This window comes from Cololabis saira, chromosome 8 (genome assembly GCF_033807715.1).
Source record: "Cololabis saira isolate AMF1-May2022 chromosome 8, fColSai1.1, whole genome shotgun sequence".
Classification (NCBI taxonomy): domain Eukaryota; kingdom Metazoa; phylum Chordata; class Actinopteri; order Beloniformes; family Belonidae; genus Cololabis; species Cololabis saira.
Genome location: NC_084594.1, coordinates 13,321,372 through 13,338,925, shown reverse-complemented (window position 1 = coordinate 13,338,925; position 17,554 = coordinate 13,321,372). Strand labels below are relative to the sequence as shown.

The window sequence follows — 17,554 nt, the reverse complement described above, 5'->3', positions numbered from 1 at the left end:
TGAAGGTTTTCCCACTTCCACTGTGATCTGTAAACCTTGTCCACTTTAACCTTATTGCCAACCATATCAATTTTAAGATGTAATTACATATCTCTCCATGGCATATTTAAATCTCAATAAATGCTCGTTGACACAAAGTAGTCCTTTTGGGCCCAAAACTCTAAAAAACTGGGTCCAAATCTAAAAAACTTGAGACAATATTTTCACACAAGCAGTCATCATTGTAAAAGAGTAAACAAGAGATTGTCCAAGTTAGCATCAGTAACTGGGGGTTAGTGTGGCTTAATTGCTGAAGTTACAACCACACATTCAAATACCTAAATCCTCGTTTCCACTGAGCGGTTTGGTCCGGGCCGGTACGGTTGGGTATGCTGTTTTGTGTGTTTCCATTATAAAAGGGTCCCACACAACCAAACCTATCCACACCATTTCTGGTATTGTACATACAAAGAACCAAAAGCCAAGCAGAACAAATATGACATGCTGGATTGTTGTTGTTTGTAGAATCACTTTGTTGTTGTCGCACTAGTATGACGCCACCCTAGGTATTTGGTCTAAACCCCGCGAGCCCAGTGGCAGTCCGACTTGCAGTGGGGATGCTCACCTGAATTGGCTGGATCATTCCAACCCTTCCGAACCGTACCGGCCCGGACTGAACCGCTCAGTGGAAACAGGGCTTAAGTTTCTGAGTATAATGACAGAAAGATGGTTAATGTAATTTCACGTGTCAGTGGTTTTGAATGGCTGATCAATCTATCAATGCATTAATGCAGAACAGATAATTAAAAAAAAAATCTAAGTACCTTCTGAAATACTGAAGGAAAATCTCTAGAGTTTTGACAAATGTCTATCATTAGATATTGCCAAGATCACAAAATGTGCACTATTTTCTTCGCTGTACCAATTCATGGTGCAGAATCCCAAGCACTAGTTGACACCTTGAACATTTGTTTCCATACGTCGAGGCCTTTTTTTATTAATAATACCAACAAAGATCTACAGGAATAGAAGAATAAAGCAATGAAATCATCTGTATCTCAAACCATGGAACAAAGTAAAACTAATTTTATGTCCTCTAAATTCAAAAGTAAATGCTACAGTAATAGGACATATTTGTCAGGATCTTAAAATCGAGTGCGATAACTGAAAGAAGACTCAGTGTACTCAATTTGCATTTTCAATTGAGAATTTTGTTGCCACTGGTGAAAGCCTCCAGTCAAGTCATTCAGTATCATTCAAATTTCTGTTTGTGGTTTTCCTGTTGCTACTTCGACAACATGGGGACAAAAGCTTAACGTATGAACCATACTGACAGCTGATTGACATACTGATTAGAAATCTCAGAAAAAACACCTCTCCCAACACCTACTATGTTGCAAAACTAGATCTAGTGGGTTTGTCAAACTTAATCTTCAGCATCTTCAACAATCTTCAGTTTAAAACCCACTCACCAGAATAATTTTACCGGTGGATCACCGCCAGTGACATCAGACTGACCCATCTATGACATCCTAACTTCTGAGAAAAATGTATTTTTCCCTCCTTTTGTACTATGGAATCTCACTTCTTTGTATCTTATCCAAACTATACCACTAAACATGGAACCTCCTTATCTTTATTGGAGGAAAAGGGTCAGGCCTGCAGTAAAACAGCTCCAGAACATCTCAGCTATGCAGCAATATTTATTTTTTTTATTTACAATTTAAGGAGTCCCTATAGCTGGATTTAAATGTGTTTTGGGGTGTTAGTTATTTTACTCTTTTAAACAGAAGATTTTTTTCACCTAAGATGTCAGAGTGTGTCTGGAGGAAATGTTACCAAACGTTTGTTTCTCAAGCAGACTGAGAGGAATGCAATTCCACTTCATTTGCTTGATTCAATTTGCTGTCTTGGAAATTATACTAATCTGATGCAAACACTGTTAAAGTTAAAAATGTCACAGTGATTCTGTGATGAGCAAAGGGAGGTAGAGGACATAGCTCATTCAAGCACCCCAGAAATTAAAGACAATAACTTCCACTTTGTTCTCCCCTCTGGAAAAATTACAAATCACATGAAAGATCGTAGCGCAGGTATTCATTTTTAGAGTGTTATCAACTTAAATTGTTTCAAATAATCATATTTTTGTTGAGTATATAGTGTGGGAAACATATGGAGCTAGAACAGTCTCATAATTCGCAAATGCACACACCATTTCACAAATGCACAGGACAAAATTCACAAATGCACACACCGATTCACAAATGCACACACCGTTTCACAAATGCACACACCGATTCGCAAATGCACACACCGATTCACAAATGCACAGGACAAAATTCACAAATGCACTCACCGATTCGCAAATGCACAGGACAAAATTCACAAATGCACTCACCGATTCGCAAATTCACACATCGTTTCACAAATGCACAGGACAAAACTTACAAATGCACACACTGATTCGCAAATGCACACACTGTTTCACAAATTTTGATGCACACACAAATATAACCTGATTTACAAACTTTTTTTTTGTCTGTGAGCAGCGCTGGATTTGCGTGTGACTTTTGAGACTCCCCTGACGTGACTCGATCCACAAATAATAGTTTTTTTTAACACGGAAGGATCTGCAACCAATCAGATATCTTCCTTTGATTCAGCCAATCATAAGAGCGCACCCCACGTGGGGCCGGACAAACCATCTCTGATCGCGCTGTTTTCTTTACCGAGATCACAAGAAAAGCAGAGCAGTGATCTCCTCTCCATCCTGTGTTGCTGTCTTGTTTATTTATCTTTATTCCACCAATTCGAAATATTGAATCACTTTTCTAAGCGAACGGCGCTAACGCAGTTCAACCAGCAGGTGTATCCGCCCCTTTAATCTGATTGGTTTACGAGTAAGTCGTGTTTTATCCACTGCTCTGCGTCCCCCACGTGGGGTGCGCTCTTATGATTGGTTGCAGATCCTTCCGTGTTAAAAAAAACGTATTTGTGGATCGAGTCACGTCAGGGGAGTCTCAAAAGTCACACGCAAATCCAGCACAGCTCACAGACAAAAAAACGTTTGTAAATCAAGTTATATTTGTGTGTGCATCAAAAATACATTTGTGCATCTTGTCCTACGCACGTGTGAATTGTTCTGTGCATTTGTGAAACTTGTCCTGTGCATTTGTGAAACGGTGTATGCATTTGCGAATTATGAGACTGTTCTAGCTCCATAGAAAGACATCATACGGGGAAAACATACTGTAGATATGGCTGTCTACATGAATCATTTGTCTGCAAGAAGGCAGATTGTAAATGTTGATGAAACTAAAACTGTTGATGACGTAACATGTGCCTGAAGACCTGCTATTCTGCAGACAGGATTGCAACAATTTTATGGAAAAGAAAACTGCAGGAAGTGATGAATTTAATCTCAAACATATTTTCAGTGCAGACTTGCACCTGCGCGTATTATGTGACCAAACTAAACAATAAGGAGATTGATTTTTAATAAAAAGAACCTCTAAATAATTAAACGTACCTCTTTTCAAGGACTTTTCTTGGTGTATGTCCGTATTTTATGTGCAGAAGAAATATGTCCACATCGTGCTAATTTTGGTTTGGATGTTGAAAATTTTCTGATCAAGGTCAAGAGGTCACTGCTGATACTTTTGTTTATATTTGCATTGGACGGTTAAAAAAATACGTATCTGTCATTTTCATTGTCAGATACATGGTGTAAAATGACAGTCCTGTAAACCCTACAGTGGGTGTGTGTTTGAGTCTACACACGTGTGTCTGTGTGTGAGTCCCCGCTTGAGGGATGCCCTGATCCAGTTCACGTTGAGCAAAGATGTGAAGATGTTTAGTTTAACTGGACCTAGCCAAATAAAGATCAATAAACGGCTTGAAGATCTGTGTGATGTACCTTCAAAAAAATTGTCATTACTTTCGGGGCCAGTCTCCTATGAGTTTAATTCCAGTTTTGAACATTCATTTGAGGGTAAACAAAAGCAAAGTAAAGAAAAGAATGAATATAATCAGAGAATAGTTTAAAAATGGTCAACATTATAGAATTTCTTATTTAACTCTCAGTTCAAGAGCATTGTACGCCAAAACTTCCAGACACAGACAGTTTCTTCCGCAAGGCTGTTGCTCTGATGAACTCTCAACATTCAGAGTCTCAGAGTAATCAATCACTGTGCAACAATAATAACAATAATAACCACAATCATATGCCGTAACAATGCACCTTTCAATGACCATGTCTACCTCATACTGTTGCACCTTTCACTTTTTTTTATTGTATATTTGAATTGTATTTAAGCTGTCATTTTTTCTATTTACTGTACAGTGAGCGAAACAACCAGTCAAATTCCCTGTCTTGTTTGACCTGGCCAAATAAACCTGATTCTGATTCTGAAATAACAATAATAATAAAAGAAGATAATAAAAAAATAAAAAAAATAAAATAAAAATAAAAAATAATAAAGAAATAATAAAAAATAAAAAAATAAAAAAATAATAAAAAGATAAAAGAAATAATAAAAAGATAATAAGAAAATTAAAAAAAAATAAAAAAAATAAAAACAAAATTAATAAAATATAAAAAAATAAATAATAAAAAAATACAATAATAAAAAAAATAAAAAAATAAAAATAATAAAAAAAATAAAAATAATAATAAAGAAATATTAAAGAAATTATAAAAATAATTTAAAAAATAATAAAATAATAATAAAAAATAAAAAAAAATAAAAAAATAACCTTTTTTAATTGTATATATGTTAATAAGAGCTGTCATTTGTCTATTTACTGTACAGTGAGCAATAATTCAAATTCCCTGTCTGGCATGTTCATATTTGGCCAATAAACCTGATTCTGATCCTGATTTTAAGAAGTTAGTCCCCGACGTCTCCCATCCTCCGTTAAGGATGATTTATGGTTCCGCGTTACACCAACGCAGATCTTACGGCGTAAGGGACGCGGCGACGCGCACCCTACGCCGTAAGCTACGCCGTAACCCTACAGCATGGGCTCTGCGTCGATTTAACGCAGAACCATAAATCAGGCTTTAGGGAGGAACAATCGTCCTGGCGGGTAAATTCCTCTAAAAAGTAAAAAACCTCCAGGGGGGAGTGATAAATACGGACCTTTCGAAGATGATCCTGACGGCGAAGATCACCAGAGCCAGCGGCAAGGCGGCCAACAAGTGTCCGGCTTTGGGATACTCCACCCCGGGAGCGGGGTCCGCCAGGTCCGCCCAGGTCACGTTGTGCGGCAGCCAGAAGCGCTCGTCCCAGAACCAGGCGCACAGAGACGCGGACAGAGCAGCCATGTTGGAGTCTCCGGCCCGCTGGCCACTGCTCACTAGCGGGGGGATGTGCGTGTGTGTGGCCGAGCCTCCTCTCTCCTCTCAGGGCTGGGTGATGGCTCACACACCGCTCTTTAGTGAAGCTGCTGCAGCAGAACTCAACCTCCGGGGAGAGTTTCACAATTAAAGGACAGGACACGGAAACATAAATGAATACATAACAAATATAAATAAATACATAGATAAATAAATAGTAGTAGTAGTACTACTATTACTACAGTAGTAGTAGTAATAGTACTACTACTACTACTACTAGTAGTAATAGTAATAGTAGTACTACTACTACTACTACTACTATTACTACTAGAGTATTATTATTAGTATTAGTAGTAGTACCACTACTACTAATACTACTACAGTAGTAGTAATAGTAGTAGTAGTAGACTTGTAGTAGTAGTAGTACTACTACTATTACTACTACTACTATTACTATATAATAGTAGTAGTAGTAGGCTTGTAGTAGTAGTAGTAGTAGTAGTAGTTAATTAGTAGTTGTAGTAGTAGTACTATTGCTACTACTACTACTACAGTAGTGGTAATAGTAGTAGTAGTATGCTTGTAGTAGTACTACTACTACTACTACTAGAGTATTATTATTAGTAGTAGTAGTAGTAGTATTACTATTACTATTACTACTACTACAGTAGTAGTAATAGTAGTAGTAGATTTGTAGTAGTAGTAGTAGTAGTTAATTAGTAGTAGTACTATTGCTACTACTACTACAGTAGTGGTAATAGTAGTAGTAGTAGGCTTGTAATAGTAGTAGTACTATTACTACTACAGTAGCAGTAGTAGTAGGCTTGTAGTAGTAGTAGTTAATTAGTAGTAGTAGTAGTAGTAGTAGTAGTAGTAGACTTGTAGTAGTAGTAGTAGTAGTAGTAGTAGTACTATTACTACTACTACTATTACTATATAATAGTAGTAGTAGTAGTTCATTAGTAGTAGTATTATTGCTACTACTACTACAGTAGTGGTAATAGTAGTAGTAGTAGTAGTAGTAGGCTTGTAGTAATAGTAGTAGTAGTAGTAGTAGTAGTAGTAGTAGTGGTAGTGGTACTACTACTACTACTACTACTACTACTACTACTACTACTACTACTACTACTACTACTAATAATAATAATAATAATAATAATAATAATGTTGATGATGATGATTATTATTATTATTATTATTATTATGAGGTTTTTTTTGTTCACCATCGGCTTCATCACGAATTGTGGGTGAATAAATGGAGACATCACCTTCATGGGAGCCAAACATTCCAGTGAAACATTACAAACAAGTTGATGATCGAGATGGGTTTTTTTCAATTACTTTATCACTTCTTTGTTGTTAGTATTCTTATCTGTTGATTAATTTTTTTATTTATTAATTATTTGCTATTATTACATTGTGTAAGCACTTTGTTATAGCTGTTTGGAATCATTTTGCCTTGCTCTTATTTTACAGAGGTGAATTTCTGTGCATAAACTTCAAAAAGGACATAGTATTTTTCTTTACGCAAAGTGCGCGTCTCACACTGAGCCTCTATTGTTTTAGTTTTGAGGCTGCGACGTCGTCGTTTCCTGTACGGTATAATGTGTGTAAGCCTATGTAACTTGACGGTTTTCGGGGACCGCCCTGAGATGTGGTCTGGAATTGAGGAAGTGAGAACAGTCCCTCCTCTCTGCTGGAGGGATGGGTGAGAGCATCCATCCATCACCCATCCAGCTTCCTCCACTGTTACTCCTGCAGCCAGACTGTTAAATAATACACCCATGAGCCAGACCCAATCACATTTTACATCTGAACCGGTGTTCTGACAAACAATGTTACCTAATGGTTTTCTACCTTTGCAGAGCTACAATTTTACTGTGTTTTACTCCCTAAACCACTTCCTTTTCCCTCCAAGTGGTCCTTGTCGCTTACCAGGCCGTCATTGTAAATAAGAATGTGTCATTGCAAAATTCCACATCCACAAATCCAAATTCTTACGCAAAAAACCCTCTTTTTTTACTTTTCATTGTGAATTAAATCAGTATCTGGACTCTATTAAGTTTTCTACTAATTCAAAAGCAATCAAAACCATAAATGTATGTAAATGTTTTGGCTTTCTGTTATAATTTCACCCCCACTGGCTGATTATAATGTGTTGTGCTTTTTGTTTTGTTTTTTGAGTTATACTCCTTATATGTTATAATTCAACGTGAAATTGCATAATGTGAATATTTGTTATCATTGTACTGTTTGCAAATGTTAAATAAAAAAAAAAGAATGTGTTCTTAATGACCTGCCTGCTTAAATAAAGGCCAATGACTGAATGAATATCAAATAAAGTGATAGAATTGTTTTTTTTTTCTCTTTATCGTATAATGTTCACAAAGTGTAATGCAATTCATGTCATGGGTAGCGTATTTTTGAAGGATCAAATACTCAACATCCCATATTATCAATTTTACATCGTGCAAGAAATCATGGACGTGCCAATCAAACTTTGAAAATCCACTGTGCGCATGCGCAGAACCACAAAGTAGCATTTCTCGACAGGTAGCAAGGATTGGCAGAACACCGGCGTCACGTCTGATCTGCCTGACAATTTTTTATAAAGCTCAGGTATAATATTTATAATGCTCAAGTATAGTTATATATTTATAATGCTGAGGTATAATATTGCAATGAAGTGCGGTAACAGGTATAATTGTTTTGATAAAGTAAAGCTTGATGTTATATTTTGTTCTTATTTTTATTTTCAAGCAAAATTTAAATAGAAACAAGGGGTGGCACCTCATAAGTTTTTTACTTCCTCCTACTCCTTTTCGGGCATGAAGGTCTATTTCCCTTTGATTTTGTTTAATGACTGTTTATTTATATTCTTTTTTTATTGTTGTTTTGTGTAATTGGTTTTTTTTTTAATGTATGCTTGAAATAAAGATTTCAATCAACCAATAATTCATCTCCATTTCAACTTTATGAAATCTCAAGCCGATGGAGCTTGCGGGGTGACGGGCTTATGCTTGATGTGATTGCACACCCAAGTGCTCGGTGATTGTATTACAGCAAGACATTTTCAAGAAATATGTTCATCACGACCCGGGTAGGAAAAGCCCATTTCATTTTGAAGAGTTTCAGGTGTATTTCTCTATGCTCCCTATATATTTCATCATGTGTCTATTTACAATATGCAACTTTAGAAATGACAACACTATGATTTAGTATATTAAAAGGGAGCATCCTCCCATCTGGCTTGTAAAGCGGGGTCTGCTATCTAATTATAGAAGGACATTTGCCCCCTTTGGAGCTTGTTATTATTAGATATCGCAAAGGGCAGTTGACCCAATAGATATGTGAGGGATCCCAGGCAGGGAATCTAATTTAAACAAGTGACAAATTACATAACTTTACAGTGTCACATAAATAAGCAAGAGAGGATACATACATATGTAAAAAAAAAAACAAAAAAAACAAACACTTCATTCATCAAAGCATCCCAATTTTTTTTAACCCTCTCTAGTATAACTTAACACTTCCATGGCAGAATATAGTTTGAGTTTAAGGCCAGAGGAAACAAGTTGGAAGTAACTTACAGGGATTGATGGAATACTCTACGTTGGCATAAGGCAAGAGAGATAAATTTGATTCCATCTTCATCCATATTTGTGACTTAAAAACCTACAAGAGAAGAATGTTTCAGTATATGATAACAATCTTTACCTAACAGCACTGAACATCACCTATGAGGACTGAATGAGACAGGATGAGCCCTTAATGACAGTCTAATCTTGACGCTCTAGAAAATGGTAAAGGTGAAGAGTTTAGAGTGGCAGCCAGGCTGAGCTCAGCTCAGATTACAGTGGGGTTTCTTTCCCAGCGTGTGTCCTCTGGGCAGTCCTCAGGCTGTTGAAAACATTACCAGACAAAGACTGCTGGGAGTTCATTAATTTATTCCAAAACTCATCTTGTAAAGTAAGTGGTTACATCTTTTTTGTTGCTCTCCAGATGAAAAACACCTTGAAGGAGTGGCTTTTGTTCACTCTTTTGTTTTCCTTTGGAAAAACATACATGAATGAGACAAGGCACTTTTATTCAAGGAATTTTGTAACATTTCATAATGCTGTAGTCATTGTTAGTGTATGAGCCAATAAAAGGCAGAGTGGTTTAAGTTCCTAAAACATTTAAGACTTGGCAAATTTGCACAATAATTCAAGAATCAGTAAAAATAGAAACAAAATCTTTGCTTTTTTTTTTATCAGCAGCTCAGATATGCGGATGACGCTCCACCTCCATTTTTTTTTTTCATTTTCTCTGCTAAAGAGAAACGTCAGGATCAGGTCCAACTGCACCCAAACTGTTCCCCACTCTAACGCATTGGGTGCACAGTAGTTCTGGTGTACAAATCTTTCACAACCTCCAGCCATTCATGATTCCCCGTGTCAGTCTTTTACATGTGCTCTGGGTGGCTTTGCAAACATTTGATGAACTCTGCGACTGGGTGGCTGTTGAAGCAGATGTGATAAACGGCAGTGAAAAGAGGAAACCTGCAGGAGGAGAAAGAATGATGAAAAATATTAAAGGAAAAGTGCAACAGTTTGAGAAGCACACACAATCACCGTCACTCTTCAGGTACCTATTTCTTGTGTTGTGGGACTAAAACAGTTGTAAACAACAAGTCTGCTACTATCCAAAACATTAATTTTAAACAAATAGGACATAGTAAGCTTAATAGTCTCTGCCCAGCTGTTAAAACATAGCTAATACAATAAACTCTTAAGAATGACACTCCAAAACATGTTGAACACTCTACAACAATTTTTTGCTAATATGATGCAAGCGCAATCAGACTTTCAGCAATTAAAATCCCAAGCCACCCCCTGCATGCATTAATGATTTAAAGGTCCTGACAAGTTGCTTCGTCTTAAAGATACATTTAATAAAATGAGAGAAAGACTGACTTTTCCACCATATTCTTCTGTTTCAAGACTTGGTGGACTTCATCCGCTGTGGCCGGTCCCTGAAGCTTCTGTCCGTTCAGCATCTCCTTCTCCAGCTGTTCAATGCTCTACACAGAAAGATGCTCTCATCAATGATCTCCTCAAAGCTCATCAATGAACAACAGAAATGGCATGTTTGGGTTTTTTTTTGTTTAAATAAAAAAAAAAGGGTCTCATACTTTGCCCGTTTTGGCAAACGCCTCTCCAATCTTGCGGTTGCGTCCTCCGTAGCAGGTTGTGATGAGGTCGGCGACGCCGCAGCTCTCCAGGAAAGTTGCGGGGGAGACGGCGCAGTTTGTGCAGAAAATCTTGGCGAAGGCAATCATTTCCATCAGGCCGAGGCGAATCACTGCGGCCTTGGTGTTGTCGCCGAATCCCAGGCCATCGCAGAAACCTGCACCCACTGCCACAATGTTCTGCAGCGATGATGCAGAGTGAAATTAATCATTAATGCACTCAGGAAATCTTATTGTTTAAAAGACGATCAATTTTTTCAATGCATCTGAAAACTTCTAAAGATGCAAAGCAGCCACATCTTTCTTAGATATGTAAAATGATGCATAATTCTGATTTTTGATCCTTTAGCACATATGGGATAGGGGTTAGGTTAGAAGAGAAAAACCTTCAGTGCCCCGCAGATCTCTACGACATCAGACTCTTCCACCACAGTCACGCGGAAGTTGGTGGTCTGCATCAGCTCCTTCAGTATCGGCCCGTATTTTTTGTCATGGCACCCTGAAATAATAAGCTTGTTATTTACTACAGTTCATTATATTCAAATAAATAAAAAATATCTGACACTGTGCTGAGTTAAGCATGTTACCCGCTGTGTATTACTAAGACCGTCACCGGTTGTGCTAATGAAGAGGTAAATCCCCAAATGGCTTCAAAAGATTAGCTCATTAGTCCATCAAACAGTGGAGGGTGAAACCTTTCAGCTGATTATAAAAACATGAGGGGACTGTAAGATATTTTGAACTAACAGCCTTTACTAAATATCAGTTTTTCATTCAGCCATGCACTCCATTGATGTTAAAATGACACTGTTAATTACCATGTGGTCATGTCTTCAGTTACATCAGAGTACTGTGCTTCCTTTATTCAGCTGATGACACTTTTACAAGATCTAGTGATAACTTTAATAAACAGGCTGTGTTAAGCTAATTAACAAGTTCCCAGTTTTACTCTGGGGGGTCCGTTAGATAGAGCTTTACATGTTTTAATCCGTCACAAAAAGTCTTTATCAGTGGATGTGGCATGAAAAGAGAGGCAATTATATTTCATGGTGATGTAGAGAAGAAATAGAAGAAGTCTGGACTTAAAACAAGGTTCTCCAGGGGCCGTGTTTGCTGTGGGAGACGGACAACTCCCAATGGGATGGGCGAACTGGGCTGAATTTTACAAGCTGAAAAACTTAACTGACAGTAAGGAAAAAACTAAGCACAAAGCATGTTTTTTTTTTTCTTCAAAGAAAAGTAAACTTTGTACCAATAGTTGTTTCACAGAACTTTTCATCAGCAACCTCATTGGCGATGTTTGCACCCATGAGGACTGTCATGGTGATGCCCAGTTTCCCTCGAATGACCTCTGAGATAAGCTTCAGACCCTCAGGACCAGCATCCACACCCTGGAGCAAATAAAGGCATGTCAAAAATATTCATGTAAACATGTCTAATACCTAATCAGGAACCATTTCTCATGCTTGAACGGAGGCGATTTTCAAATTGCGAATTAGGATTTTCCTTAAAAGCTCCCAGTAGGGGAAGCCTGATGAATGGAAAGGAAGTAATATCACATGAATTGTTCAATTAGTTACGCAAAAGAGATCAAACTGAATAATCTAAGAGGGTGTACAGCTTGGCCAGCTTCCCCACAGCCTGAAACAAATAAATGCCTTAAGATTATGATTTTTTTTCCAAGAGCAGCATTTATTATCTGAATTTATCTGAAACAAAAACATCTTGCCTTAAGTGCTTGGTGATGAAATAACATAATCGCATCAGCATCAAGAACTGATTGAAACTAAGCAAAGAGAATGTTTGGTGATCTTTTTTTCAAGCTCTATCTGAGAGGAGATTAGCAGTCTCCAACTTTATAAACTATCAGTTTAGTACATTGACCCTGATGATATTACCTTGATGAGAGACATTCCGACGACATCCTTCTTTATGTGATCTTTGATGGTGTCGCACACTCTCAGAATGAACTGGTGAGGGACCACGAAGATCAGAATATCTGCATCTTTCACGGAATCCACCAACTCTGGAACAGCCAACTGATGAAAAAAAAAAGGAGAACCCTTGAAACTAGGGCTGGGCGATTTTGGACAAAAATAAAATCCCGATTTTTTTCTCTGAAACCCCAAATTTTTATTTTTTTGGTAAAACTACAAAAGACCATGGAATAAATTGTTTCAAATATTTTATCTTTATTTTTAAAGAAAAATAGCAAACAAATTTCCCTATTGGGAATGAAGTGCAATTGAAAGATACTGTAAATATTCCTTGAGTTTAGTAAAGTGACATTTAAAATTTTCTTGACCAAACAAAGATGACTAGACGAGCTCTGTCTGTAATGCAGCCAGCTCTCTTCTTCTTTTCCAGCTATATGAAAAAGAGAGAGGAAAATCGATTTTCCGATTTTCCTTTTGTTAACATCTGATTAATAAATCCGATTTAGATTTAAAATCGATTAATCGCACAGCCCTACTTGAAACATATTGCAAAAGCAAAGAAAGCAAACGTGGTGTGTGTGGCTCCCCTTTCATTATCCCTCTTAACTGGATGGACAGGTGTTGGAGACAGAGAGACACAATGTGTTCAAGCTCACCACATTGGGGGGCAGCTTGTGGCCGGGCAGGTATTTAACATTTTCATGGTCTTTGTTGATGATTTCAGTGAGCTTGCGGCCGTTCACATCCTCCTCGAACACCCACATTCTCACTGTGGTGTCAAACTTGTCACTCTTGGCTGCATTGGCACCCACGATCTTGGCAATGGCAGAGCCCCTGTAGACACAAGGACACATACTACCGTTAATCGCTCAGCTGCTTGTATTTGAGTGGCATCTCATCTCACTCTTATTAATAGGAACCAATTCTCAGGTGTGGTTTTGAAATTTTTACATTTTGAAACATACAACATTCCAACCACTCATCAAAATACCCGGTTCCCACTGTGTTACTTACTTTAGGCTCTCTAAGCTTTCTTGTATCTCGTAAGTTTAGAGAAATGTGTTTATTGCCAATTTAGATTGAAATGGTGTCCTTGAGATGTTTTAATCTGGTTTTAAGTCTCTTCCCAGCACCAATCCAACGCTGCTGGGGAGTTTTAATGACATCCTTGTGCCTACAAATTCAGATGTGATACTAGTTGTTTAAACATGGCAGCCCCCATTGAAACAATGGATCATAATATTTTAAAATGTTTTTTCAAGCATGATCCAGACATTTGAGGCCCAGACCCGGAGTGCTTCAGATCATACCTGGTTCAAACAACTTTTTCTGGTAGTTTAAATGATTTCAGATCCTCTAGTCAGTTGGGATCTTGCAGGGCTCAACACTTGGGCTCCTTCTGTTTTATTCCTAGAAAGCACATACTATATTTTCTGGACTATAAGCCGCACCTGCATATAAGCCGCACCCGCTCTATTTAAAAAAAAAAAAAGATATGCAAGCCGCAGATATTTATGTTGTTAGATTAGATATTTACTACATGTACAGAAGGATTTTGAACTGTAAATGATGTACATGTTTGTACCTAAACAGATCCTTTCCTAACAGTGTCTTTTAACACGGCAGCTTCTTTGCTGATAGACAGAAGCAAGAGAAAATAACCCGTATTTATTTATCTGTTTATCTGTTTGAAATCTGCTTCTACCTACTTCTATCTGCTAAAGAAGAAGTAGCGTATATTCTTCTTTGCATTTATTTTGTCTTAGTTTTGATTCTAATTCCGGTTAGAGCGCCCCGAGCGGTGGAAGAAAAATCCACAGAATAGCCGCACCTTTGTATAAGCCGCATGGTTCAAAACCTATGAAAAAAGTAGCGGCTTATAGTCCAGAAAATACGGTAATTTCTAGGTTTATAGGCCCCAAAAACTGAAAGATGCCTCTTCCAAAAAGATGCACCCCCCTCCTTTAGAGAACAACTACCAGCAGAGAGACAGACCTCCATCAGCGGCCTTGAGGCTGTACTGGAAAGATTTATGATCACAAATTGTCATGGTCTGTGTTTAGTCTCCTATTACATGAATTGAATGGTTTTCAGATGACTTTCAGGAGAGGAACGTCAAATGGGCCATCATTTTAGCAAGGAGGTGTCTTCAAGGTCTTCAAGGAGGTGTCTTTGAGAAAATCAACAAGAGCCGAGACCTCAAGACATCCCTTCTAAAGATCATATAACAAAATGAAGCATCAGCAAGCAGAGCTTTTATTAGCACATTAAGTACGTAAGGCACTTACTGCAGTACTATCAATGACAATGCAAGCTCTTTTCGACAATATCCAAAAAGAGGAAATGAAAAAAAGTATTGTTCATACATCTACTTTGACATGTATTTAATTAAGAGTGCCCCCCTCTCTATTTCAGTTGATGATATGGATCCATTCTTGTATTTCAGGCATTGTCAAATCGATCTGTGAGAGAAATCCACTGCTCCTCAAAGAGAGACTGGAAGGGATTCAGACATTTCTCCTTCTATAGCACATATTATAATTCAAAGATTCAATTACATTGGGGGAATTTCATTGCACAAAAGAAAACCTGAGCACCTGTGATCCCTTATCCATCAAAGGGAACTGCACCAACAACTGTCATGCAACAGCTTTAAGTGATGTGAAATTCTCTGAGCTCAGAGGAATCGATAGGGGATGTGTATTTTGATGAAAGAAAACTGTATTCCAAGTCTTATTTTTGCTTTTGAAGACATGGGTTCCATGTGCTCCAGACCCAAGATCAAAAATGTACATCCAGAGAGTTGTCAGCAAAAAGTCAAAAAGTTGAGGATATGGAGTTATGTCAGCAACACTGGCAAAAAGTCATTTAAACGTCAGTGTAAATTATATCACACTTTAGATACAATTAATGAATAAACATACACTGATCATCAAGAGCAACATATGCTGCATACGGGTCTTTCCTCCCCTTTTTAAGCTATAGGTTCCATGTGCTCCAGACTGAAGATTAAAAATTACCATCCAGAGAGTTATCAGAACAAAGTGCAAAAGTCCAGCATATGCTGCATACAAAAGGTCTTAAAAGAAAAACACCCCAGGGATGTTCATGACACACAAAAGTCCAAAACTACATTCAGCAATTGAACTTTTACAAAATAAAATAAAGAAAAAGCTGAAGGAGGATTTTAATGTAGTGGACTGATCCGCCCCTTATGGAGAATAGACATGTGGAGAACTTTAAATAGTAATACGTTCTGTTTTATACACCTTGTTTACATGAGAAATGGGACAAAATAACAGACTAGGAATGACAATGTTAACTACAAGGTCATAAAGTGTTTACCTTCAACAACTATTGTGGGAATGTGACCCAGACCTGAAATGCAAAACCTTGCATCTATTGAAATTGAAATTAAAAAAAGAAATTAAAAAGAAAGAAAGACTTAATCTTCTGTTTGTCTGCAATTCAAAAAAATCAAAACAGGCGAAGGTAGGCGTATACATACAAACTGCAAAAGGCAATATAATAAACTTTCTTTTTTTTTTTTAAACACCTACTTCAACTGCAGACTGATCTCAAATGTAATGGAGTAGTGTTGCAGCCTGCAGCGCCTAAATGTCACGCAGGATAACGGACATCAACACCACCCTAAAGCTGCCTCAGCACAGATGCTGGGGAGTCATTAAAGGACGTTTTTCATAAAGATTTTAGTTGAGCCATTTAAAAGTCCACTGTGGTCTCTGACCTCCCCCTCACCCTGCAGCCGTGCAAAAAAACAACCGACTTTGCAACCTTTATTAATCATTTATTTGCTGTTAACAGTGGCGGTGCGGTTTTGTTTCCAATTTTACCAACTTTTTGAACGCATTGACTTGTACTTTCACCATGCTGCTGCTTCTTATCTGCAGAGCGGTTTTGCAGAAACGTGAAGTGCCTGCAGGAAAGTGCAGGAGAGTTGGTCCGGGAGTCACTCACCAGTTGCCGGAGCCGATCACGCAGACTTTCTTCGGCGCTGCCATCACGTGTTCTGTGTGTCCGGGAGGAGCTGCTGGAGAGTCCGGGGCGACACCGGGGGAGAGCGCTCTTATAGTCCCAGCACCGGAGCCGACCCCCGGGCACACCCACTCCCGGTGGGGGGGTGGGCTGGCCCGGAGCGCAGGGACAGCAGGGCACCTCTTTTTCATTGATTGATTGATTGAACTCTTTATTTCGAGCATACATAAAAAAACAATTACACAAAACAACAAAAAAAGAATATAAATAAACAGTCATTAAACAAAATCAAAGGGAAATAAACCTTCATGCCCGAAAAGGAGTAGGAGGAAGTAAAAAACTTATGAGGTACTACCTACCCCTTGTTTCTATTTCAATTTTGCTTGAAAATAAAAATAAGAAAAAATATAACAGCAAGCTTTACTACTTTATAAAAAAAAATTATTAGTTATTACCTTATGAAAATAGTAAAGCACCTCTTTGCAATATCATACCTCAGCATTATAAATATAAATATACTTGAGCATTATAAATATTATACCTGATCTTTATAAATAAATGATATACCAGAGCAATTATAAATAATATACATATACAACATCTTATAAACAATATAATTATTATTATATAGAGAAATCAAGTATAACTTAAAAGGAACAGAGATCTTTAAAAAAAACAAGATTCAGGACTAAATTGATGGAACGTTGTGTTTCTGTGAAAGGAATCAGTTTATGGAACAATCTGAACAAAGAAAAAAAAGAATCCAAATCAAACATTACATTCAAAAGATCAACTTTAAATTTTAATCAAAATTAAAACCAGTATGTTAAGGAAATATAATGGAAAATGTTAGTTAAGTTTGATTGACATACCCATAGCCGGCGGCTATTTTATTTTATTATTTACTTAGTTTAATTTTTTAATTTACGTTCTTTGTAATTTGACTTCTTGGGAAAAAGGGGCAGATTAAATAAGATTCTTCTTCTTTGTGCTCCCTTTCATTCACAATTGAGGAACATTTGTTTGTATTGAATCATTTTATTTTTGAATGAAATAAAGAATAAATGAAATGAA

General features: G+C 37.4%; 2 protein-coding genes across 4 annotated transcripts in view; both read right to left on the bottom strand.

Moving 5' to 3' along the window:
- The window catches only part of cers5 (ceramide synthase 5), a 28,898-nt gene extending 23,434 nt beyond the window's left edge, over window positions 1-5,464 (bottom strand). For 2 of the 3 annotated variants that reach the window (XM_061726811.1, XM_061726810.1), the window contains exon 1: window positions 5,121-5,464. In XM_061726811.1, coding sequence (XP_061582795.1) covers window positions 5,121-5,305 — 185 coding nt within the window. In that variant the 5' untranslated portion in view covers window positions 5,306-5,464. The remainder of the gene's footprint in view (window positions 1-5,120) is intronic. The other variant, XM_061726809.1, reaches the window with a different exon arrangement.
- Window positions 5,465-9,247: 3,783 nt separating this feature from the next.
- LOC133448359 (glycerol-3-phosphate dehydrogenase [NAD(+)], cytoplasmic-like) lies at window positions 9,248-16,579 on the bottom strand. Its single transcript, XM_061726800.1, has 8 exons — window positions 16,463-16,579; window positions 13,141-13,318; window positions 12,446-12,586; window positions 11,800-11,938; window positions 10,934-11,046; window positions 10,491-10,727; window positions 10,273-10,379; window positions 9,248-9,858 (listed from the first exon to the last, which is right to left on the bottom strand). Exons 1-8 carry the CDS (start codon window positions 16,504-16,506, stop codon window positions 9,762-9,764), a joined length of 1,056 nt encoding a protein of 351 aa, XP_061582784.1. The 5' UTR covers window positions 16,507-16,579; the 3' UTR covers window positions 9,248-9,761.
- Window positions 16,580-17,554: the final 975 nt, after the last annotated feature.